Source organism: Prionailurus bengalensis, chromosome E1 (assembly GCF_016509475.1).
Source record: "Prionailurus bengalensis isolate Pbe53 chromosome E1, Fcat_Pben_1.1_paternal_pri, whole genome shotgun sequence".
Lineage (NCBI taxonomy): Eukaryota > Metazoa > Chordata > Mammalia > Carnivora > Felidae > Prionailurus > Prionailurus bengalensis.
In genome coordinates this window covers 26,897,166-26,924,007 of record NC_057347.1, presented here as the reverse complement: position 1 = coordinate 26,924,007, position 26,842 = coordinate 26,897,166, and the positions used below count along the sequence as shown (strand labels likewise).

Sequence of the window (26,842 nt, the reverse complement as noted above, 5' to 3'; positions counted from 1 at the left end):
GCTGGGGGATCAGAGTGCAGATTTAATGGAATGTGTAATAGAAGAAACTCTTCAATAGCTATTTGAGGGAAGGTATTATACTCTCTCATTAAAGTAAATACTATACATATTAGTTCAGCAAGTATGAAGATTTAATTAGGGAACATCTGAAACTGTTGCATTATAGGTAAGAGCTGTATAAAAGTTTTGTGGCATTATCACTGATGATAATAAACTGGAGTGCAGAGTGGATCAGGCCACTTTTTTCAGCACTAAATAAATTTGATTTTTGTTTGTGAGTAGCGTTTAGAATTACTTTAAATGCGCTAAAATTAAATACAAGTAAAATAACCAGATCTGCATTTTAAACATATGATATTGGATGTAGTGTGGGAGATAGATTGAAAATGGGAGAGAAAGAAGATGGGCAGTTATGATAATCCTTCTGAAAGACACAGGCTTCCATGGAGGTAGCAGGCAGTATGGAGAGGAGGGGATATTTACAAAAAAGAATTTGCAGAGAGCAATCAAGTGGAATGAAAACAAAAGATGCCATAAATTTTAAATATTTCAGAAGAGTGGTTGGAGTGGCAACAGCATTGGGATGGAACGGGACAAATCTTAGAGAAATTTTACTAGTATAATCACAAAGATGTTATGGTTTAATTATGGGGAAAGGAGCCAAAGATAATTGTTGGTTTTTTACTTGACTTGATACCACTAACTGAATAGAAAACAGTTTTATATTCAGTTGTTTATTGAGTACATATTATAAGTATCTGAAAAGAGAAATTTAAAAGGATGTTATAATTATCTTGCAAGGTACATGAGATTTTCACCTGATCCAGGTGGGTTGCTGGTGCAAGTGGTTGGACAGAAAGAAGGGAAATTTGTAAAGGACTAAGAATTCTTTCTTTCTTTCCCTTCTTTTCTTCTTCCTCTTCCTTTTTCTTTTCCTTTTCCTTTTCCTTTCTTTCCCTTCTTTCTGGCTTTATTTTTGGACCAGTTTTGGGGTTGCAGAAAAATTGAGGAAAAAAAAAAGTTTCCACGTACCATTTTATACACACACACAGGTTCTCCTGTTTTTTGTTGTTGTTGTTTTCTATTGAGGTATAATTGATATAAAATATTTTAGTTTCAGATGTATAACATAACGATAGTTTCCCTATTATTAACATCCTACTTTGGGGTGGTACCCTTGTTACAATTGAGGAGCCAGTATCGATACATTATAAACTAAAACCTATTATTAGTATTAGAGTTCACTTTGTTTTACAGTTCTGTGGGTTTTGACAAATACATAATGTTTTGTACCCCCCATTATAGTATCATATGGAATAGTTTTACTGCCCTAAAAATTGCCTCTGTTCTACCTATTTATCTTGCCTTCCACCTCCCCTCTACCAGTGAAACCTTAGTAAACACTGATCCTTTTATTGTCTCTATAAGTTTTGGCTTTTCCAAAATGTTGTGTAGTTGGGTTTATATATGTCTTTTTTCACCTGATAGTCAATAACCAATAGGGTAGCAGATGTGGAAGAAAAAAATTCATCAATAAGACTGTCCACTTGTAAACTTTGGCATTCTAGAACAGAGAAAAATAGCCAGGAAACCAGAAGCAAAGCAGAATCAAATAAAGGTTTAAAATTTGATCTGTGGTATGTCTGGATGGCTCAGTAGGTTGAGCATCCAACTTCGGCTCAGGTCGTGATCTCACAGTTCATGAGTTTGAGCCCTGCGTTCGACTCTGTGCTGACAGCTCAGAGCCTGGAGCCTGCTTTGGATTCTGTGTCTCCCTGTCTCTCTGCCCCTCCCCTGCTCACGCTCTGTTTCGAAAATAAATAAACAGTAAATAATAATAAAATAAAAAATAAAAATTTGATCTGTGATATTTAAGAAGCTATTCTAAATAATTTGTTATATATATATATATATTTTTTTTGAAGTTAATTTTGAGAGACAGAGTGAGTGGGGGAGGGTAGAGGGGGAAGGTAGAGACAGAATCCCAAGCCTGTTTAAAGTTTATTTTTATTTATTTTGAGAGAGAGAATGAGAGAGCAGGGAAGGGGCAGAGAGAGAGAGGGAGGAGACAGAATCCCAGGCAGTTGTCAGTGTGGAGCCCTATGGGTGCCCAAACCCATGAACCACAGGATCATGACCTGAACTGAAATCAAGTGTTGGATACTCAACTGACTAAGCCACCTGGGTGTCCCTATTTTAAAAACTTAACATTTTCTTGGTGACAGATGGTCAACAGAGTTTATCCTTATAGATGGCCACTCCTTTTGCTTTGTATCTGTGAAATGTAATTGTGTTTGGAAAGTCCTAATTATACCTCCCTTCATTTATGAGCCTTTATTCTCACTTAGGGATGTGATATTAACATTCTAATGTCATTTTTGTACCAATGAAACTGGCACATTTTCCATATACAACATGTAACTCCTCAGGCAAGAAAACAAGTGACCATGTTAGGAGAGTAATGCAGTCAGAAATTTAACTATCTTTTGATAATAATTTGTAGTAAAATAGATGAAAAAGAAACCAAATTTAACAAAAGGAAAAGATTTAATTCATTCTTCATTAACAGTACTCTTTACTGGAAGTCATGGCTTAAAAATGAACTAGAAAAATTTTTCCTAAATAGACAAAATTTCCCAATTAGATTCTTCTCAATACGGAAATTACCTCTTTTGGAAGTTTCACTTAGTTCATTATAATTCATTGTACAACTAAATGATCATCTCAAAGGGTTACTATATTTCCTAGAATATTAGATACCTGTCTGTCTGCCCTTAAAATTGAAAAATTGTTTTGGGGTGTCTGGCTTGCTCAGTTGGTAGAGCATGCGACTCTTGATCTCAGAATCATGAATTTGAGCCCCACGTTGAGCGTGGAGCCTACTTAAAGTTTAAAAAAATAATAAAATGGAGAAACAGTCTTGATTTATAAGTTTGTCAGTAAACAATTTATTTATATTTTAGATATATTTGAAAAGTTATAACTTAATTCGGATGCCCTGAAAGTCCTCATTACTTCCAACATCAGAAGTAAAAATAGTTGTTTGATCCACATTAAATTTAATGAAAATCAATAGGGAAAAATGACTAGTTTGGGCTACCATCAAATTTTGTAAACTGATTTGAAAACAGTGGAAATCCAGTAGTTTTCAGAGAACATGTATCTAGCCACAAAGGAGAAGTTAGATGCTATTTATGTAGGAATAATGATTACTAACCAGAGAGTAAGGGAAGGGAAAGTGAATGGATTTTTTTCTCAAGGGTCAAGGGAGGTTAGTTGTGCCTCTGAGTTAGTTGGTTTGTTCCATTAATTGTAATAGTCAACAAATGGGCTTCAAGAGGTCTGTCTATTAATTTCCTGAAACACTATACATGTTGTTATGTGTCTACAAAATATGCATCTTTCTGGCAAAAAGGACTTCTAAGATTCTCCAAAGACTAATGCATAGCAACTTAAGAACCACTCTTCTACAACTTTTTCCTATGTCTGTCTATTCTTTGGCTGCCACTAGGTGGCATTGCTAATACAACCAATGTAACCACTATATTTGCAAGTTGTGTTCTAGATAAATATGAAACCTTTAAATAGCTCTACTTAGATTGTAGAGGCATATTCTATTATTTATAACTATAATGCATGTGAATGAAAATAAGTTTTCTTAATAGTTTTCCATATTCATTAATTAGTTTAACAGTTATTAGCTTTTCCTTCTATTGTGATATAAATATTTGCAGGCAGGACATACTACTGTGGCATGCCCAGTTTCAGATATAATGCCATAATTCCATTATTTTCTTTATTATTCAAGAATATGCAAGTAATTGAAGGTGATTTTGTTATGGGACTGAAATCTTTCATTCCTATCATGAGAGGTAATAGGGCATATGCAGAGTCAAACAGCTCAGTTTGAATGCTGAGTCAAATATTACTATGATATTTGGCAAGTTTCTTAACTTTTAAACCTTATTTTATTCAGCTGAAAATGGGAATGATGCCTGTTGCATAAGGCTGTTTTGAGGATTGAAATAACACGTTATTGAAATGATGAAGTAACACATGTACATGAAATAACACATGTACACTTTTCAGCTCACTGGCTAGTATATATAAGGTTCTCAGTTGATAGTTACTACTATTATCATTATTCTTACTATGATTTTATTTAAAAGGCAGTCATTTCATTTTACACACTTTAGCTGTTACTCTTAAGAAATTATAAGCAACATTTCCCACGATTGATTTTTTAAATTCTTCCAAGAATTTAATAAAATGTCTCACAGGTACTGTACATTTTTTTAAGTCTTAAAATTTTCTTTGCATAGGACTCTCACACCCTTTGTTTATTATTTATTTTTATTTTTTATTTATTTTTGTATTTTTTATTTATTCATTTAAATTCAAATTACTTAACATATAGTGTAGTATTGGTTTCAGGAGTAGAACCCATTGATTCATCACTTACATATAACACCCAGTGCTCATCCCAACAAGTGATCTCCTTGATGCCCATTACCCATTTAGCCCATTCCCCCACCCAAAATCCCTCCAGCAGCCCTCAGTTTGTTCTCTGTATTTAAGAGTCTCCTATGGTTTTCCTCCCTCTCTGCTTTTATTTTATTTTTCCTTCCCTTCTATGTTCATCTGTTTTGTATTTATCAAATTCCACATAAGAGTGAAATCATATGATATTTGTCTTTCTTTGACTAACTTACTTCGTTTAGCATAATACACTCGAGTTCCATCCACATTGCTGCAAGTGCTCCCACAATTTATTTTAATACAGCAGTATGTTATAGCATAAAAACCACTGATAATTGTTGATTTTCCAGTGATGATAGATTAGGCAATTTAGATCAATACTCTCATGAAAGCATCTTTAACAGGTTGATAAAATTTAAAAACTCCTGTGCCTGGGTGACTCAATGGGTTGAGCATCTGACTCTTAATTTCAGCTTAGATCATGATCTCATGGTTCCTGGGATTGAGTGCCATGTTGGGCTCTGTGCTGACAGCCCTTGCTCTCCCTCTCTCACAATGCCTGTGTGTGTGTGATTTCTGTCTCTAAATAAAAGAAAAAAAAAGTCTGCCTAAAGGTATCATAGAGAGAAAAAAAAAAGAGCAAAGAATTATAAGGGCAACCGTAATGTTAAAGAGGAAACCTAGACAGGTGATACTGGCAAATGATATGCTTTGATAAACTTGCAGGCTTTGGATTGGAACCCTAAGGAGCCACACTTTAAAGGTAAGGATGGGGGCGCCTGGGTGGCGCAGTCGGTTAAGCGTCCAACTTCAGCCAGGTCACGATCTCGCGGTCCGTGAGTTCGAGCCCCGCGTCAGGCTCTGGGCTGATGGCTCGGAGCCTGGAGCCTGTTTTCGGATTCTGTGTCTCCCTCTCTCTCTGCCCCTCCCCCGTTCATGCTCTGTCTCTCTCTGTCCCAAAAATAAAATAAAAACGTTGAAAAAAAAATTTATAAATAAAAAAAATAAAATAAAAATAAAGGTAAGGATGAATTAGATATAAATTAGCCCTTACAGAGACTGAAGCTCAGGCTTAAATCTTAAGTTTAGAGGAAAATAAAATCATTCTAGGCTTCACATTAATTCCATATTTTTTTCATATATAAGTCTAGCACTCAGTCAAAAGTAATCAGGTATCTGAGGAGACAAGTTAATTTGGTCAATACAAAGAAATAATAGAAACAGATCCACAGGGGATCCATTTAATGAAGTTATTATACATGTATTAATCTAAAGCAATGTGGGGGTGCCTGGGTGGCTCAGTCAGTTGAGCCTCGGACTTTGGCTCAGGTCATGATCTCACGGTTCATGAGTTTGAGCCCCACGTCAGGCTCTGTGCTGACAACTCAGAGCCTGGAGCCCGCTTCAGATTCTGTGTCCCCCTCTCTCTCCGCCCCACCCCTGCTTGTGCTCGGTCTCTGTCTTTCAGAAATGAATAAACATAAAAAAAAATTTAAAGCAGTGTGTTCAAGGTAATAAACAAGTTTGAATATTTTGGCAGAGAATTAGAGTCTATAAAAGAGAGGCAAGTGGAAATTCTAGAATTGAAAAAACATAGTAACTGAAATTAAGAACTCAATTAATGGACTTTCAGTAGATATACCTAAGAGAGGACTAATAAACTGCAAAATAGGCAAGAGAAAAATGTCCAGAACAAAAAGAAATGGAGAAAAAAACCATGATGTCTTCAAAAGAACTCCAGTAAGACTGATTTCTTGCTGTCATGGATTTTGTTGAGAAGTTAACAGCTGACAGTGGAATGGTATCTTTAAATAAAGGGCTAAAAGAAAATAGCTACCAACAGAGGATTCTATACTCAAAGTATCCTGTGAACAGTATAAAATAAAGATACTAAAAAAAAAACAAAAAACAGAAAGTTTGTCATCAGCAAACATTCTCTAAAGGAAATAGTAAAAGATATTCTTTGAATTGAAGGAAAGTGTTTCTTGATTGAAGCCCAGAGATTCAGGAACAAATGAAAAATAAGAAGGGTAAATATATGGGTAAGTTGAAATTAAGATTGACATCAGGGTACCTGGGTGGCTCAGTCGGCTAAGCGTCTGACTTCAGCTCAGGTCATGATGTCTCAGTAATGATAATATCTTTTTTTTTTTTTTAATGTTTATTTATTTTTGAGAGAGACAGAGACAGAACGTGAGCGGGTTAGGGGCAGGGAGAGAGGGAGACACAGAAGCAGAAGCAGGCTCCAGGCTCTGAGCTGTCAGCACAGAGCCTGACGCGGGGCTCGAATTCACAAGCTGTGAGATCATGACCTGAGCTGAAGTCAGATGCTCAACCGACTGAGCCACCCAGGTGCCCCAATGATAGTCTTAAGAGATTAAAATATAGAGAGAATTAAAATACATCATCTACAAATCAGATGTGGAATAATTGAAATTATTGAAGAATAATTATTCTAAGGCCTTTGTATTCTGTTAAAGGCAAGATATTCATTTATATAGCACTTTAATAAACAAGGATTTATTTTATAATCTTTAGGGTAAGCACTAGAAAGATATATAAAAATCAAGCTAATAAGGGCAGGTAAAAATTGAGTAATTTTTTAAAAGCCAAACCAAAAGAAGGCAAGGAAGGACAAAACGAACATAAATAGGATGATTAGTAAGCATTCAGTGGTAGATTTAAATCCCAAATATATCAATAATTATATAAATGTAAGTGGAATAAATATCACTTTCTATTGTCCAGATAAATGTAAAAAAATATTTAGCTATTTGCTGTATGCAAACTACATACATAAAATATGAATACACAAAGATTAATGGTAAAAGGATGGAAAAAGATGAGCGAAATGTCAGTGAGCTCATGTACCTATATTGAAGTCAAAGTAGAGTATGAGGCAGAAAGTGTTAATAGAATGCATCAGTTCTTAATAATAAAAGATTAATTCACCAGGAAGTTATAACAGTTATATTTGTATTTATCTTATACACTCAACATATAAAAAGCAAAATTTGAGGGGCGCTTAAGTGGCTTAGTTGGTTGAGTGTCTGACTTCAGCTCAGGTCATGATTTCATGGTTCATGAGTTTGAGCCCCACATCGGGCTTGCTGCTGTCAGCGCAAAGCCTGCTTCAGATCTTCTGTCTCCTTCTCTCTGTGCCCCTTGCCTGCTTGCATGCATTCTCTCTCTCTCAAAAATAAATAAACATTAAAAAAAAAAAGCAAACCTTGGGGCACCTGGCTGGCTCAGTCTGTGGAGCACGTGACTGTAAATCTCTGTCATGAGTTCAAGCTCCACATTGGACGTAGAGCTTACTCTGGAAAATAAAAATAAAAACAAATAAAAAGCAAAACTTGGCAGAACTACCGAGAGAAGGACATAACTTCCACAAACTTGGAGAATTAATAGGGGAGTATAGTATAATTGTTGGATGCCAGGTCAATATATATATAACAATTGTATTTTTACATACTGTAAAAAACAGTGAAATTTTTTAGAAGGTACTATTTATAATAGCATTTTATTTAAAAAAGCAAAAATCTAGGAATAACTTATAAAAGATATGGTTCACTTCTACATAAATTGTAAAATATTATTGGAAGCAGAAAAATCTAGATAAAAAGGAATATCATGTTCATGGATTAGAAGATACAGTATTGCAAGGCTGTGAGTTCTCCCAGTTTTATCCACAGAATCAGTGCAATATCAGTCAAAGTTTGTAGAAATTGACAGACCAATTGAAAAAAGTTTCATTACACTAGCTTTGTAATCAACCTTAACAACCAGTAGGGTAGGTCCCTCTGTTGTATGTTTCTATTTCTTGACCTAGGTAGAGGGTACTTGTGCTGTAATAACTCATTAAGATGTATGTATAATGGACTTTTCTGTATAATGCTGTATTTAAATGTTCTGTTTTAGTACATATACTGTTTTGTTTTGAAATTTTATAGTCATTTTAAAGTTTTATTTATCTAAGTACTCTCTACACCCTACATGGGGGTTGAACTCATGACCCCAAGATCAAGATGTTGCATGCTCTTCCAACTGAGCCAGGCACCTCTGCTATAGTTATTTTAAATTGGCATCTAACTACTTCCTAAAATCAGAAAGTGTTCATTTAGATAACATTCATTTTTGTGAGGCTATTTTGAACTAAGACTGAGAACAAATGGGTTGTCTTATATATTCTCAAAAAACTGAATTTTTTCATAAAGTCATCACTGTAGTAATTCATTTTAGTTCACTTCAAAAAGTTTGAACATTTAATTAGTGCAAAAAAACACTCTGAAATACTATGTGAATTACAAAAAAAAAAGGAATTCATTATATAGAACAGAAGATATATATTACATAAATACATATCTTGCAGGACATTATGGCAAATATAAATACTCTCATAGTGATATTCATAAATTGTTATAAGACCTCCTAAAATGGGGAGGAATTCTCTTGGAGAAAGAATAGGAAAAGTTCACAAAGATAGGTTTATTGAGGGATAGGCAGTCAGATACGAAAGTAGGAAATCTTGGAAATGGAAAGAAGACCCATGTGTGAAAATACATTGGTGCCAAATTGTGGAAAGCTTTAAATGTCAGTAGGGAGTTTATGTTTTATGTGTCACAAAGAGTTTTCCAAACAAGTTTTAACATGTGGTTTAGGAACATAACTCTGAAAGCATTGTGGAGGATAGATTTGGTGGGGAAGCAACTGAAAATAAGGGGTCTAGTTAGAAGGCAATTGTCCAGGTGAGAGGTAGTAATTACCTGATCTAAAGCAGAGACAGTAGGAAGGGTATGACTATTGATGAAAAATGACCTAATCTGTCTATAGCTTTTTCTTATTTTGCATAATAGTTTTATATTGAACACCACTACAGCCTCTGTTTTATTTCCCCAGCAAATAAAACTACATCTACTCTCTGCTTTATACATAACATTGTAATATGCTGTTTGCATTGAATTTAGATAAACACCAGGCATAATGATTTAAAATGTGATTTTTGTTTTTTTTACTTAGTGTTTATGAGCATGCTTATGGTCTCTGGTATATCTATAGTAAGATATGTTATTTTTTTATATAAGAAAAGAATCCTAACTAAATAACAAAATAGAAATTAAATAGCACTTGTAAACTGCTCTCTGCCTATTTTATTTCTTAGGCATTTTTTTGTTCCTTTGTGTGATGTCTATTTCATGAGCAAATTTTGCCTGGAAAGTAGTGCAGGTTACTGATTTCATTTATTTACTTTACTCATGTTTTTTAATAAGTAGATCAGATGTAAAAAGGCTTCTGTGGCTGGCAGATTTTTCTCAGATTGCGCCTTCTAAGCACTCTTCTCTTGGATATTAATTTCCAGAAATCCATTAACAAATCTCTTTTAGTCTTAAGCATGTAGCAGATTTCCTTTCAGAAGATTTAGAACATGAATGATCCAGGAATGCTTATTTATTAGTGGAAGTTATGCCCAGAGTAAAAACAACTTAATGAAGGGAATGTTGCTGATGTTAATAACCTCTTATTTCCACCTTAAATGGTCTGATCAGGGCCAGACATCTCATTGGTCAGCACTTTTTCTGTAAAGAGCCATATAGTAAATATCTTAGGCCATGCGGTTTCTCTTGCAACTCCTCAGATCTGTCATTACAATGAGAAAGGATCAAAGGACAATAAAGGAACGTGAACTTTATTCACAGAAACACGTTGATCTTCAAGCTGTAGTTTGCCTTGCTCTAACTCACAAGGTGACAGTAGTTCATTAGAAGAAGCATATTGAGTTTGGGAGCCTTAGTGAGCTAGCCATCTTCTAAGGATTTTTATAAGACATGCATTTGACTCATCCATTTGCCAAAAATATTATCATTTCTCTCTTCCAGTCATAATATTAGACTTAACGTGATGGTTTATAAGAGAATATAGTTGTGTGAGTGCTTGAGTGGTCTAGAAAACCATCGAGGGAAAAAGAATGAATTTTGCATGAAAAGGGAAGTGGGGGAATTGCCTCCAAATGAGTTGCCTGATGACAGTAAGATTTAATTCTAATTTCATGTAGTAATTGTTAATGTGTGCAGCTATTAAATACTGGTTTTTACAACATTGCATTCATTATGAGATGTAAGTAATTTATGGATTAAGTTTAGAGTGTTAAAAACAGTTGGGAGAAGTGATGGGTTATTTCAGTAGCCACCTTAGAATTACTTCCCATTACTAGAAAAATATGATTCATAATTCTGTAAACAACCAGGCTAACAAAAACAGGAACTTTGGTACTTGATGAGAAATATATCTCAGGCATGCTCCTTAACACACATATATTATTATTCACCAAGTTACAAGGCAAGCAGATGATTAAAGAGCCATTTGTATACTGTATGTGCCATTTATGATTTATAAAGTTTATTTTTCTTAATAATAACAAAGAGAATGAGTCCTTAGACAGGAATTTACAAGTTTCAAATATGTGAACAGTTCTGACACTAGGTGGAGCAGTTTCCTGGACAAAGCCTTAAGAAGCCCTAGATTCCTTTCAAAAAAAACCCACTCTTAGAAAAAGGAGTCTAATGAGAACAAGAACTATCAACAATAATGGTAAAAGGCACCCAAATATTGAGCTATAAATAGAAGGCTGAATATACGATACAGATAACTTTTCCCTTTGGCATGTACATTTTAACCATTGAATTCCTGGATGGGAGGGATAGTCACGTGTTGAAAGTGTTAGAGTTGCCCTGTCTAGATGCAGTTGGGATATAGAAAAGCTTTGGAACAGTTCGATTACGTTGTGGAATATATTAGGTTTTATTAAAAGCTATAACATCAAGGCATTATCATCTGAATAGTATTAATGAGTCATTTGTTTAATAGGACCATTGTAATAGAAAAAAAAACTTCTCTCTGTTATAAAATAAAGAAAGTTAGTTGTGAGATATTTGCCTTTGTGTAAAATTCAGAGGCCTGTTTCTGCTTTAAAGTTTAGGATTATTTCATTACAAAAGTATGTGGTAATGATTGTATATTTAAAAATATGACATCTTGATTGCTGTTGAATGTTTATAGAACCCTTCTGTAACCCCGCCTTTTCCTTTAATGAACAAGTGCTTTATAGTATGTATATAGTACTTTATAGTATGCTACTAAAAAGCTGTGTTTTCCTTAGGTGTAGACATTTCTTATACTTTTTGACTATTGGCTCTTTAATGCCTAAAGTAAATGTTACTTGGAAAACTGCACGGGTATGGATTGAAATGAAATAGTGAAGTAGGTTCAGTAAGAGAAATATTGTAGTAATGGCTTAATGCTATGAGGTAGGAGAATTCTTTTACAAAATTGTTAGCCAACCTCTTTTTTCCCTGCTTGACTCTGATAAATGCCTCATTGCTCACCTGTCTATCCCTGTATAAGGCAAAAATGAGGGAAGGCATTGGCAAAAGTAGGATTCTGGTGTAACTGGATAATGCTCTGTATAGGTATAATGACTCTGGCTATAAGTATGCAGTGATTCAGGACTCTGGCGGGAAGACCAAACAGGCCCTTCTTAGAAAAGGTCTGTTTGCGCTTTTTTTGATGAAGGCATGATCAGCTCTTCTCCCTGCCTTTCCCCAAAGAGTGACTCATGCATTAACTCTTGTGAGTATCACCGCATCAAAAGAAGAAACTAAGGTCTCCAGGACATAGGGCCAGGTTTTCACAAAACAAAAGGGGTATGCATAGACTGGATAACTTCCTGCCCTTAAATCACTGTTTATTAATGTGTGCTTTAATGAAAGATAAGGAGATTCAGGTTAGCTGAAATCTGTCCTATTGGGTATATATTTTAAATAATTTATAATAGCCTTTTTTAAAGTTCTCTATAAATATGTGGTTCTCTTCTCCTGAACACTTAAATCAACTTTATGATCACAAGTTGCTTAGGTTTAGAGAAGATAAGTAAAACATGTCTAGGGGCGCCTGGCTGGCTCAGTCAGTGGAGCATGAGACTGTTGATCTCAGGGTGGTGATTCAGGCCCCAGGTTGGGTATAGAGATTACTTAAAAATAAAATCTTTAGGGGCGCCTGGGTGGCTCATTCGGTTGAGTGTCCGACTTCGGCTCAGATCATGATCTCGCTGTTCATGGGTTTGAGCCCCCCGTCAGGCTCTGGTGCTGGCAGCTCGGAGCCTGGAGCCTGCTTCAGATTCTGTGTCCCCCCTTTCTCTCCTCCCCACCCCTAGTTGTGCTCTGTCTTTCAAAAATGAATAAACATTAAAAAAATTTTTTTAGGGGCGCCTGGGTGGCTCAGTCGGTTGAGCGTCCGACTTCGGCTCGGGTCACGATCTCACGGTCCGTGAGTTCGAGCCCCGCGTCAGGCTCTGGGCTGATGGCTCAGAGCCTGGAGCCTGCTTCCGATTCTGTGTCTCCCTCTCTCTCTGCCCCTCCCCCGTTCATGCTCTGTCTCTCTCTGTCTCAAAAATAAATAAACTTAAAAAAAAATTTTTTTTTAATAAAAATAAAATAAATAAAATCTTTAAAAAAGGAAACATGGATTAATTCAATATAATAAAAATGACTTCTATTGAATGTCCTTATAACTTGGGAGCATGCACTATAGAATTTATTATACATTTTTGTTTTGGTTAGCAGTTTTATACTTACCATAACACTTTTACTATAGAATCTCATAAAGGGATGCCTGGGTGGCTCAGTAGGTTAAGTGTCTTGCTCTTGATTTCCGCTCAAGTCATGATCTTACAGTTCATGAGATTGAGCTCCATGTCCAGCTTTGCGCTGTGCAGAGCCTGCTTGGGATTCTCTCTTTCACTGTCTCTCTGCCCCTCCCCTGCTCATTCTCTCTTCTCTCTCAAAATAAATAAACATGAAAAAAATAAAAAATAAAAGAATCTCTTACATTCTTGCCCTGTTACTTAGGTCATGCAGGCATTGTTACAATTATTATTATTAGGATTTTCATCAAATAAATGTGAGATGGAAGTCCGATTATATCTAATAAGTTACTAACAGATTCAGAAAACAAATGCACATTAATGCTCAAATTACTGCTTTTTGACATTATATATACTGCATTTTATGTAGTGTGACCAGAGGCTTATTTTGTAAACTTGGGACCTTTCTCACAACAATAATATGAACACTAGTTAAACTTCTCAGTGCCTATTTGCAATCAATAGTTTTATGCTTTAGCCTTCTAGAATGATTTGCTGTAAACCGTAAACTTAGGTAAATTGTTTTCTGACTATGATGAGAAAAGCAATGATTAATAGAATTTGAGAAGTAGAATTCCTGTTTGCAAAAGCATTTTAAAGTCCCTTAAAAGTCAGACTTAAAGAAAACAAGGGTTTTGCAAGTTGTACAGACAGCCATTTGTCATCTCCTTTCATTTATTTATCACCCAGATATTTCTAATGAATCACATTCCAACCTAACCACTGACTCCTTTTGTTCCTTAGTGAAGGAGTGTGGCAAACAAATGCTTTCCCAGTGAATCAGCACAGGATTCTTGATTTTATTACCTTTGCCCTAAACTTTCCAGACAAAACTAATTGGAAATTTTGCCTTTGGGATCTCACTTGACTTCTGTGTACGGATGATGGATTAGGCTATGAATTGACATTACAGATGTTGTGCAAACAATTCTATTCATTAGGAATGTTTTATCAGTTCTAAGGGAGCTGCCTAAGGTGGATGAATGTCTGTCTGTCTGCTTATCTTCCTTGTAAAAACTCATATATACACATACTTATATGCTATCAATTAATGTGATATCATATTCTTCATCTGGGTTGATAAAGAGGTTTGGCTAAATAGACTTACCATTTATGACCATTTTAGGTTTTTGTTTTTAAGAAAATGTATTTGCAAAAACTGGCCCCTAAATAAATCCAACAGTAAAGTTCCAAAGCAGAAAACTTTAAACAGAGTTTTTTTGTTTTTTTTTTTTAATGTGTATTTTTGGGAGAGACAGAGCATGAGTCAGGGAGGGGCAGAGGAAGAGGGGAGACACAGAATCCGAAGCAGGCTTCAGGCTCTGAGCTGTCAGCACAGAGCCCGATGCGAGGCTCAACTCTCAAACCTTGAGATCATGACCTGAGCTGAAGTCAGATGTTCAACCGACTGAACCACCCAGGTGCCCCAAAACTTTTTTTTTTTTGTAATGAAGCAGCAATGCATATATAAGTTTGTCATTTTACTAATATAATTTTTTTCAGAGATTAATGTACGAATATCCCACTCCTTCCTTACAAAGATCCTACTTTGTGTTTGTGGTACCAAGTCTTCTTTCTCAGAGCTTATATAGGTACATTATTATCTTCACTACCATTTTATGGGTTTTTTTCTGTTGTATAATTTCAGGTATGATAATTTTATCTGTTTAGGACAATTTTTTTTTTATTTTTTATTTTTTTAAATTTTTTTTTCAACGTTTATTTATTTTTGGGACAGAGAGAGACAGAGCATGAACGGGGGAGGGGCAGAGAGAGAGGGAGACACAGAATCGGAAACAGGCTCCAGGCTCTGAGCCATCAGCCCAGAGCCTGACGCGGGGCTCGAACTCACGGACCGCAAGATCGTGACCTGGCTGAAGTCGGATGCTTAACCGACTGCGCCACCCAGGCGCCCCTAGGACAATTTTTTTTAATTCTAAATTTGTCTTAGAACTTTTGGTATATTAATTCCTGAAGTTAGAGTACAAATTGATCTCATAGAATTGTCTCTGTTAAATTTTTTCAACCAATCACTAAAACTTCCCCTTTTATACTGCTCATGAAAGAATTTAAATTGTAGAAATGTAACTTCTAAAATTTATCTTAAAAAATATTTTAAAAGTTAAAACACTTCTTCCACAAATATGCATATCTCCTCTCATAAGAAATTTTACCCCCAAATTAACTATAATTTTGCTCTCACTCAGACATACTAGTCCTTGGCTAAACACTACCTCGTTCATCCTGGGCAAGGCAAAATTATTCCATGATCAAAACTTTGGAAAATATAATGTAATACATCTCATGAGACCAGATATATGAGGCTTTGAACTGAAGTAAAACCAGATGTCTGATATGTTACAAATAGCTGAACTATCTTATTGCCACAGCTTCACCTAGAATAACTACACTAGATTATCCAAAAGAAAGAAAGAAAAGAAAAAGACCTAAAACCTGCCACTTTAATGAGAGTATAACTTTTTATCACAGTCATAAAATTTAACTTCTTTATCATTAACGGGAACTTCCATTGGCAGTAATTAGGAACTCTCAGGGGTTATGCGTCCAGTTAGTGAATGTTACTTGTGACTTGATCTCTAGGGAATTTATAGAGCTTCCTGTGCTGGGGAATAACAGTCTGGGCTAGATATAACTGTTTGGCCTTCCTTTGATTACGACCACATAGGTTAAAAGATACTGACCTTAACTGGAGAAATTAACCTTCAGGACCTTCATTTGCCACTTTTCCTTGAGTAGTGCTCCTTGTGTTGATCATGGCACGTGCTTTTAAATACACTGAGACTTGTTTTATACCAGATCATATGGTCTATATTGATGAATGTTCCATGTGTTCTTGAAAAGAATATGGATTTGGCTGTTGTTGGGTGGAGTGTTCCATATTGTTCAGGTCTTCTGTATCCATACTGGTTGTCAATTTAATTGTTCTGTCAACTCATAAGAGAAGGGTATTGAAATTTTCAGCTGTAATTGTGGATATTTATTTGTCCTTTCAGTTCTGTCAGTTTTTGCTTTATGTATTTTACACTGTAGTTAAGTGCCTACATATTTAGCATTGATGTGTCTTTTCTAGAATTAGTGCTTTTATCATTTTGAAATGTCCTTATTCATCTCTAGTAATACTCCCTATAGTCAATCCTACTTTATCTGATATTAATATAGCCACTCCATATTTTTTATGATTATTTCAAAATGGGTTCTATGTTTTTATCCCTTTATTTTTACTTTTGGGTCTTGATGTTTAAAATGGACTTCCTAGGGGGTACCTGGGTGGCTCAGTTGGTTAAGCGTCTGACTTCGGCTGAGGTCATGATCTCACAGTTCATGGGTTTGAGCCCCGCATCGGGCTCTGTTGACAGCTCAGAGCCTGGAGCCTGCTTCGGATTCTGTGTCTCCCTCTCTCTCTGTCCCTCCCCTGCTCGCACGCTCTCTTTCTGTCAAAAATAAATGAACGTTAAAAAAAATTTTTTTTAATTTTTTTTTTAAACGTTTATTTATTTTTGAGACAGAAAGAGAGTATGAACGGGGGAGGGTCAGAGAGAGGGAGACGCAGAATCTGAAACAGGCTCCAGGCTCTGAGCTGTCAGCACAGAGCCCAACATGGGGCTCGAACTCATGGATTGCGAGATCATGACCTGAGCTGAAGTTGGCCGCTTAACCGACTGAGCCACCCAGGCGCCCCCCCCAAAAAAATTTTTTTTAATTTTTGTAAAAAAATAAAATGGGCTTCTTGGAGCACCTGTGTGGCTCAGTTGGGTAAGTGTCTAACTCTTGATTTTGGCTCAGGTCATGATCTCACAGTTTATGGGATCAAGCCTTGCATCAGGCTCTGCACTGACAGCACAGTACCTGCCTGGGAGTCTCTTTCTCCCTCCCGCTCTGCTCTTCCCCTGCTCATGCATGCTGTCTCAAAAATAAATAAAAATAAACTTCAAAGAAAAATAAAATGGGATTCTTATAGATGGCATGTCTTTAATCCAGTCTGACACTCTCTGTCTTTTCATTTGTATGTTTGGTCAATTTATAATTAATGTAGTTATCAGTGTGGTTGGATTTAAGTGTACCCTCAAGCTGTTTGTCCCACCTATTTTTTATTTTGCCCCACCTATTTTGTATTCTTTTCCTATCTTTTTTTGGATGGAGCATTTTAAAAATACATATATATTATTTAACTGCTCTGCAATAGTATATTCCATTTTTCTCCCTCCCATAATGTATGCTGTTGTTGTCATATATTTTACTTCTACATGTGTTATAGTTTTTACTTCAGACAACTAGTTATTTTTGAAAAGATTTTTAATGAGGAGGAAAGATCTTTTATATTTGTAGTATTCTTTATTACTTTGTATACATTAAGATTTCATCTGGTATCACTTTTCTTCTATCTAAGAACTTCCTTTAACATTTGTTATAGTCCAGATCTGGTGCAACAGATTTTTTTGGCTTTTGTTTATCTGAAAATATTTTTATGTTATTTTTATTTTGGAAATATATTTTCCCTGGATTCTAGATTTTTTTTTCTTTCAGCTCTTCAGAGAAGTAACTCCATTGTCTTTGGATTGCATTATTCTGATGAGAAGTATTATCTATATTTCCCCGTAGATAATTTATCTTTACCCCTCCAGTTGCTTTTGAGATTTTTCTCATCATTATTGAGTTAATAGCAATTTGATTAGATTCTGATTGTGCTGATTTTCAGTGATTTAAGTGTTTTCTTTGTATTTGTCCTGAGGTTTCTTGAATTTCTTAGATCTGTGAGTTGATGGATTGGTATTTTTCATCAAACCTTAAATACTTGGCTACTATTTCTTCCAAGTATTTTTCTGCACACACTCCTTCCCACCAACACACACCTTCTCCTCTCTTTCTGGGATTCCAATTACATGTATACTAGACTAGTTGGTATTATTCCACAGGTCACTGTGGTTTATTTCTTTCATAGTCTTTACCCTCTGTATCCTTTAGTTTGGATACTTTCTATTGCCCTGACTTCAAGTTCTCTAATATTTTCTTCTGTGGTGTCTGTCTAATCTGTTGATAATCTAGCCAATGAATTTTTCCATTCAGATATTGTCTTCAGCTCTAGAAGTTCCATTTTTTATACTTTCCATTTCTTTCATGTTTGTGTTTTCCTTTTTTTTTTTAAGTTTATTATTTTGAGGGAGACAGAGACAGTGTATGTGGGGGAGGGGCAGAGGGAGAGAGAGAATCTCGAGCAGGCTTTGCACTGTCAGTGCAGAGCCCTACATGGGGCTCCAACCCACAAAACTGTGGGATTATGACCTGAGCCAAAACCAACCTTAACTAGCTGAGCCACCCCTATGTTTTCCAGGTATCAGCAAACTTTTTTTGCAAAGGACCACATAATAAATATTTTAGATTTTGTGGAACTGTAGAGTCTTTCAGCGCTATTCAGTTTTGCTCTTATAGCACAGAATTAGCCAGACACGATATGTAAGTGAATGGACATGGCTATATTCTTTGAAACTTTCTTTATAAAACTAGCGTGGGCCAAATTTGGTCTGTAATTTGAAGTTTGCCAACTGCTGTTTAAATCCTTGAACTTACTTATATTTACTGTTTTTAGGTTCTTGTCTCATATTTCCATTATCTCTGACATTTCTGTTCCTGTTGATTAATGTTTCTTCTGGGTCATATTTTCGTTCTTCACAGATCTAGTTGTTTCTTATTAGATGCTGTACATGTAGTATTAAAATTGTTGATTGTATGGATTTGTTGTCTTTCTTTGCAGAGCATCAGTTTTCTGTTTTGGTTGGCAGTCAAGTTACCTGTCATCAACTTGATCTGTTTAAGGCTTTTTTAAAAGAAAACATGTTATGGCCTATCTGGAGTAACTGTTACTCTAGGCTCCTTTTAGGGTCTTCCCTGAATGCCGAGTCTCTGCACTCTAGCTGGTTGAACTGCAGGTGTTTCCTAGTCCTTGTGAACCCTAGGAATTGTTTATCTTACAACTGTTGTAAGTTGTTTTCCCACCACTTGTTCTTTGCCTAGCCTAATGGAATCTCACCCTAGCCTGCAATGCAGCTTTGTATATCAAAGTCTCAAGAGGACCCTGTGCATGTTTCTAGAGTTCTTTCTCTTTATTATCATTCTGTCCCACAGATTTCAACTACTCAGGCTCCCTGAACTCAGATTTACTTCTCAATTCAGCAAGACCACCGTGCTGTTTTTTAAAAAATGTATTATTTTTAGTAATTTCTACACCCAACGTGGGGCTCAAATTCACAACCCTGAGTTACACGCTCTTCAGACTGAGCCAGCCAGGCACCCCAAGACCACCATGCTTTGCTTGGGCTCTTTCTCTTTGGATTTTGCTATAGACATGGAATGTGTCTACAAATGAAAAGCCAGAGCCATCATAGGGTTTCCTCATTTGTATTCCTTCTATCAGCAGTCAGAAATCATAGACTGCCTATGGTACAATGCCTGAAAAGAATTGTTCCATGTGTTTTGTCCGGTCTTTTAGTTTACTGTAGATGTAAAAGTCAGTACCACTTCATGATCTGAGACAGAAAACCCCCAACCAAAGGCCAGGATCTCTAATCCATACATATCAATATCTAAATGCTCTCAGGACAGCTGTAACCTCCTGCTCAATACATTGTTGGGTTTTATATGTTTCATGGTGGTTCTGTCCAGATAGTGTTTTCTGCTTACACTGTAGCTGTTTGTCTTTATCCCTTGGTTTTTCATTTAGCATAGTTAAGACATTTAATATATGATACAGTGCAGTAGGACTTGTAGGTTGTAGAAAATAAAAGTTAATTTGAATATGTGTAACCTTTAAAAATATTTTAATCAAAACAATTTTTTAGTCTTGGTGTTTGGATTTTTCATGTAAACTAATATTTATTTCATTCAACTCAATTATATATAGGAACCATCAGCCTATAATGTTGAAAAGAATTTGTGAAGTTTCCTATAATTAACGTAGTTTAAACTAAAATGTCAAGGTACGGACTAAACGGGCTCTTGAGAATGAACAAAGGACAAGAAGCTGAGTTATTTGTGTCCGTTTTGCTGGGAACCACATCTGCCTCAAAGGCTGAGTAATCATGACTTATTAGTGTGGTTATGGAAAGTATATATCAGTTTAGTTGTGTGAATGAACCGTCCTTTCTTTAGGGAAAAAATTCTCATCAGATTGCTGAAATTTTCCCTTTTTAGAATTACTTAAAATTGAAACTATGAATAAGTCTTTTATCTTGTTGGATAATGTGTTTGATCTGTTGAGGTACATATTTTATATTTCTAGAATAGAAATGTAGGTTTTTCTTTCCTGTACATCCCAGAAATATTATTATTTAGTATCCAGGGCAGTTTAATTTTGTTCACTTAGAGTTTGTTTCTAGGGTTGAGAAGTAGACTGTACTGTATATTATAGGGACAGTTTGTGGGGTATCATGGGCAAACTCTTGAATTTCTTCTATTTTACTTACTGGTATCACATTTTTCTTTTGCGTTTCATACATTATAGGTTGAAGTTACGTTTTTTGTTTGTTTTTTTAATTACATCTGATACTTAGCTATATGTGTAGAGTAAGAAATTTTTCACTAATTATTCAATTATTCTGAATTCCACAAACTTTAAACTTTTTTTTTTTAAGAATCACAAAATAATTCTTTTTCCTCTCAACTGTGAAATCTTTTATGCATATAGTATTCAAGGAAGCAATTGTGGATTTCATGGTTAATAACTTTGAAGGAAAATGTGACTACTCAAAAGCATTTACGTAATTATTCTTTTAATGTAAATATTACTCTTTATTAATTTCTGTGAATTAAAACTCAAGAGAAAGATGAAGAGGCTAAAAAATTCACATAGATTTTTTTGGTCCAGAAAAAAACTAATAATTGATTCAGTGCTACATGCAGTACTACATTTTTTAGATTGTCTTTGAACACATAATGCCAGTTGCATATAGGGAGAAATGTAGCTTAGATTTATGAATATATTTTTTGTATTAACTTACAACAAAAAGTTTTGTTTTAAATCACCTTTTATCTTAATAGCAATAGTTCCTTAATGTTTTATTTTCATTGTTGCATCTTGTGCACTTTTGTCTTTGAACCACTAATTCTTTTACCTTATGATTTAAAAAGGCTCTCAGGGCCTCTGGGTGGCTCAATCGGTTAAGCGTCGGACTTTTGATATAGGCTCAGGTCGTGATCTTGTGGTGGTAAGATCAAGCCCCACGTTGGGCCCTGCACTAAACATGGAGCCTGCTTAGGAGTCTCTTTCTCCTTCTCCCTCTGCTCCTCCCCCCCCCCCCACCTGACACTCTCTCTTTCTCTCTTTCTCACTCTCAAAACAAGTAAACTTTAAGAAAAGAAATTAAAAAAAAAACAAACCTCTTGTATACCGAGACCACTTACTGTATGTGTGTATGTGTATAGAGCTAGAGAGGATAAAATTATATATATATATTTTAATATATTAATGCATACAATTTAATATTATATTATCTAAAACATATTGTATAACAAAAATTTTTACTATATTTTTATTTGATATTCTACAAAATTTTATTCTACAAATTTTATTCTACAAATACAGTATTTTTCTTTGTAATAACTAATGGCTAGTTAGTTATTACATTTTGAGGGTTTATTCTAAGCTGGGTACTTTATATAAGTTGACTGGTTTAAATTTTATGGTATCCCCAGAATGTAGGTTCTGAAGGTATTTGATTATTTCCATTTTATAGATTAGGAGAGCAAGACTCAGAAGGTAAGTTACAGAGTCCAGAACCTGAACCAGAGCATGTGGCTCTAGAAGTTATGCTTATAGGCACTAGGTCTACAGTATGCTTTAAAGTAAATATTTACAGCTTGTGTGTTAAACGTGTTAAGGATGTCCAGTGTTTAGCTCTGATACCTCATGAGAACTTTGGAAATTATTGTTAGATTTTAATTCACATATTTAATTATATTTGAAGTTTTTTATTTTGGAGCTGAATAAAACTATGAGTCTTAATTTTTTTGCTTTGCAGAAGAGTAAACTGAGGCCCAGAAAAAAAGTTAAGTGACTTTGTCTAAGGTTGTTTAATTCCTGGGGCGCCTGAGTGGCTCAGTCGGTTAAGCATCTGGCTCTTGGTTTTGGCTCAGGTCATGATCTCATGGTTTGTGGGTTCGAGCCCCACTCTGCTAACACAGAGCCTGCTTGGGATTCTCTGTCTCTCTGTCTCTGTCTCTGTCTCTGTCTCTCTCAAAATAAACGTTAAAAAAAAAAAAAAAAGTTTCATTCCTGACCCTTAATTTACTGTTATCCCAATGGTTCCTAAACCTAGCCTATTAGAGAACCTAACTTATTTGAAATTCTAAAGAAACTCATTTAAAACATACAGGTTCCCATCCCCACCTATTGAATAAATCTATGTTAGGGAACCCAGGAATTTGTATATTTAACAAACTCCCTAGTTGGTTCTTGTACAGACCCCTCACCTTGGCATGCATGTGCACTTGGGAACCATTGTGTTTATTAAGCCTTTATCACACATCTAATATTAATCCATTTTAACCTATGTGATTATTATTAATTTGTAATATTTTAGTTTATTGTTTTTTATATTTATTTTTTGGGAGAGCACACGCAGGGGAGGGGCAGAGAAAGGGGGACAGAGGATCTGAAGCAGGCTCTGCACTGACAGGTGGACAGCAGTGAGCCCAATGTGGGGCTCAGACTTACAAACTGCAAGATCATGACCTTAGCCGAAGTTGGATGCTCAACCGACTGAGCCACCCAGGTGCCCCTAATTTTTAATATTTTAAAATAAAGGTACAAAGCAACACAAAATCTTCCATAGAAAATACTGCTTTAAAAGAAAAACTTACTGATATTTGTTCCACAGTTTTATTTTGTTTTAGGACCTCTTATCTTTGGGAAAGATAAGTGAGGTAGTTACTTCACCAACTGTTTTTAAGTAAGGACAGAAAAGTGGTATTCTCGAATCATGCCTAAAGGAATTAGGGCACAGGAATTTTTTATCAAGGGGTATAACATTCTTACAAATGAGAATATAGATGAATAAAATCAAATAAAGCCAGAAATCATATGGTGTTGGAGAAGGAGATTGACTATAAAAAGACACCAGGGAACTTTTTGTAGTGATGGAAGTGTTCTATATCTTGATTGGTTGTGCTTATACAGTTCAATATATTTGTCAAAACTCAATGAACTATATACCTATATACTATTATATGTAAATTATACTTCAATAAATCTGAATTAAAAAAACAAGCTAGGAAGAGATTAAGGATTAGTTTTTCAAATTACCAACTGCAACTTGAAATATGTAGTTAGATTCTTATTCTCTAGAAGCTAAGATTTTTCTATTTGTGTATAGTAATTAAGGTACTGTTAAAATGGCATGTATATTGATTGGTAATTCCTTTTTCATTAATATTTCTCATCAGAGGTTTCTCATATTTGTTTCATAGGGTCCACATATAGCTTCAGTTACATTAGCTGCTTATGAATGCAATTCAGTTAATTTCCCTGAACCACCTTATCCTGATCAAATTATTTGTCCAGATGAAGAGAGCATTGAAGGAACCATTTCTTTGTGGAGCATCATCTCAAAAGTTAGGATTGAGGCCTGCATGTGGGTAAGATGTCCATTTTCATATTTGTCTAAAATTAACCTCACTATTTTGATACTTTGTTGTACCTCATTGAAAATTTAATCCAAATGTATATCCACATAGCACGTCAATAAACAATTAATTCATGAAGTCACCAGTTATCTGCTTCCAAGTAAGAGAAACCTTTTAGAGCTTCCCCATTCATGAATGACATTCAGAGTAAGGCATGAAGCCATAGGTACAACAAGCAGTGGATACCATGTAGACAACAAGAGGGAAATGGAGGATAGATGATACAACTATACTACTTTGCAAAATTTTACCAATGTGAAATATTTGATAAACACATAGCAAGTGGTTATATTTTCAGTCCCAGATTGGTAAATGTTGTATGTCCCTCTCCTAGATTCAGATACTCTGTGTTTATTCTTAGAGGACTTATTTCATTTTCTGAGTTGCTAGTAATACTGAAGTAAGGTCAGATATTTTTTTAATAGACCAAGCTTTACTGTAGTGAGGGTATCAGACTGTATGGTTGTATATGGTGATCTTGCTTTCAGTTGTACCAATTATTCTTTTTATGGTTTGCTTAAGTGTATTTTGGGAAGCTTTTGTACTATATATCCAGTGACAGATTATTTTAATCCATACAAAGTATTCTTTTTTTTTTCTATATGCCTATATTCATTCAAATGTGTATCATTGAGGAATAGTTCATTTGCTAAAGACTTTCTGTTACTCTTTGAACATTTTTTGTCATTTGGATTCATTAAGTTATATGTTCTCTGTAACTTTTTTCCCCTAACAGTGTCTTATAAAATAAAACATATGGAACAGATCAGTTAAAAATCTTGACTAAAATGAACATGAATGCCATACCCATGGAAGAGGGAAAGTTTTCAAATACACTTATTTAAAGGTTAACAACTATATTGTCTGTGTGTGTGTGTTTCATACGATCGTCTTTGTTTTTAATATAACTTATTTGTCAGTTATATATACTATAGCCTAGTATGTTGTGTTTTAAAAGAATTGTAAGGGAAATGCCATATTTTGAATTTGTTGAATATGAAAGGCAGGAAAAATTGTCGTATTTCCTGTTACTCTTTTATAAGCACTGGAAACAAAATTCATTGTACTAGTTGCATATGTTTTATAAATTTGACCACATTAGTCTTTTGATGAAAAATTATTATTAAAATAACAGAAGATACTTGGAACATGCTAGAAAGAGACCATGTATATGGATTCGGTTTTCTGTTTTGCTTTAGTTCCTTCACAAATGATTTACATGGCTGGATTAACACTAATGCCAACAAAGAAAAACTTCCATCGCAGCTGGCAGTGATAACTGCCTCCTCCAACTCCCATTGTTCATATTGTTTGAAGTGTTCATTTGGCCTAGCTCCATGCATGCCTTAAATTAGTTAACTAGACTAGTGTAGTGGCTTACTTTCCCAAATAAATTTTAAGCTCCTAAAAAATATAAACTGTACCTTAAATTTATTACCCTCACAGCAGTCAGTATAAGGTTTTGCACATAGTACAAGAATGTTGATTAATCCTAGTTAATTGGCTGAGTGCTCTTCATATTTCCTTTTTTGAAATTGTCTTTTGTCACATATAAAGTGGAGCGCATATCAAGTTACATTTAAATTGGTTCCTATTGTTCTCAATATTTATATGGATAGTCGTTTCAACAAAAGGTGCTGGGAAAACCATATACACATTCAGAATAATGGATTTGGACCCTTACCTTCTGTAAAAATTAACTCAAAATGCATCAGGGACTTAAGCTTACGAACTAAAACTGTACAACTCTTAGAGGAAGATGTAGAGACAATCTGCATGGTGTTGGATTTGGCAATGGTTTCTTAAATATGACACCCCAAAAACATAGACAACAAGAAAAAGTAATAGGTAAGTTGAACTTCACTAAAATAAAAACCTCTTTTATGTCAAAAAAAAAAAACAACATTATCAAGGGAGTGAAAAGATAACCCACAGAATGCAAGGGGATGTTCACAAATCATATATCTGATAAAGGTTTAATATCCAGAATGTTTGAAGAACTTCTACAACTTAACAACCCAATTTTAAAAATGGGCAAAGGACTTGAATAGACTTATCTCCAAAGAAGATACACTAATGGCCAATAAGTGCACAGATTCTCAGCATCACTTAGTCATTGGGGAAGTGCAAATTCAAACCACAAGGAAATACCCTTTGCTATTATTTTTTTAAAAAGAAAACAAGTACCAGGATGTGGAGAAATTGGAACTCTTGTAGACTGTTGGGAATGTAAAGTAATTTAGCTGCTAGGGAAAAGAGTTTGGTGGATTCTCAAAAACCTAAATGTAGAATTACCATATGACCCTCCTCTAATTCCACTCCTACATTAATACCCACAAGAACTGAAAACTGGGACTCAGGTATAAGTACAGATACTTGTACTTCATTCCTCAGTAGTATTATCCACATTTTCTTTTTCTTTTTTTTTTTTTTTTAATTTTTTAAATGTTTATTTATTTTGAGAGAGAGAGAGCACAGGAGGGGCGGGGCAGGGGGGTGGAATCCCAAGCAGGCTCCACACTGTCCATGCAGAGCCCAACACTGGCTTACTCTCACCATGAGATTATGAGCTGAGCTGAAATCAAGTACTGGGTGGTTGACTAACTGAGCCACCCAGGCACCCCTCCACATTTTCAGAAAGGTGGAAACAACCCAGTGTCCCGCAACAGATAAATGGATAAAATGTAGTATATACGTATAATGGAATATTATTCATCCATAAAAAGGAATGAAGTTCTGAATTGTACTATAGTATGAACCTCAAAAACATTATGTTAAATGAAATAAGCCATTACATAGAAAGACAGATACTATATGATTGCACTTATGTGAATTGTCCAGAAGAGTCAAATTGGGGGCACCTGAGCGGCTCAGTCAGTTAAGTGTTCAACTCTGATTTTGTCTCAGGTCATGATCTCACAGTTGGTGGGATTGAGTCCTATGTTGGGCTCCACTGTGACAATCTAGGCT

The 26,842-nt window shown here is 35.2% G+C and overlaps 2 protein-coding genes across 4 annotated transcripts in view; one reads left to right on the top strand and one right to left on the bottom strand.

Moving 5' to 3' along the window:
- PTRH2 (peptidyl-tRNA hydrolase 2) overlaps positions 1 to 15,999 on the bottom strand; it is a 58,755-nt gene extending 42,756 nt beyond the window's left edge. The window contains exon 1 of the mRNA XM_043583897.1: positions 15,880 to 15,999. The gene's annotated coding sequence lies outside the window, so the exon portion shown is untranslated. The remainder of the gene's footprint in view (positions 1 to 15,879) is intronic.
- VMP1 (vacuole membrane protein 1) overlaps positions 1 to 26,842 on the top strand; it is a 132,210-nt gene that overhangs the window by 36,167 nt on the left and 69,201 nt on the right. For all 3 annotated transcript variants that reach the window (XM_043583895.1, XM_043583893.1, XM_043583894.1), the window contains exon 6: positions 23,657 to 23,824. In XM_043583895.1, the coding sequence (XP_043439830.1) occupies positions 23,657 to 23,824 (168 nt within the window). The remainder of the gene's footprint in view (positions 1 to 23,656; positions 23,825 to 26,842) is intronic.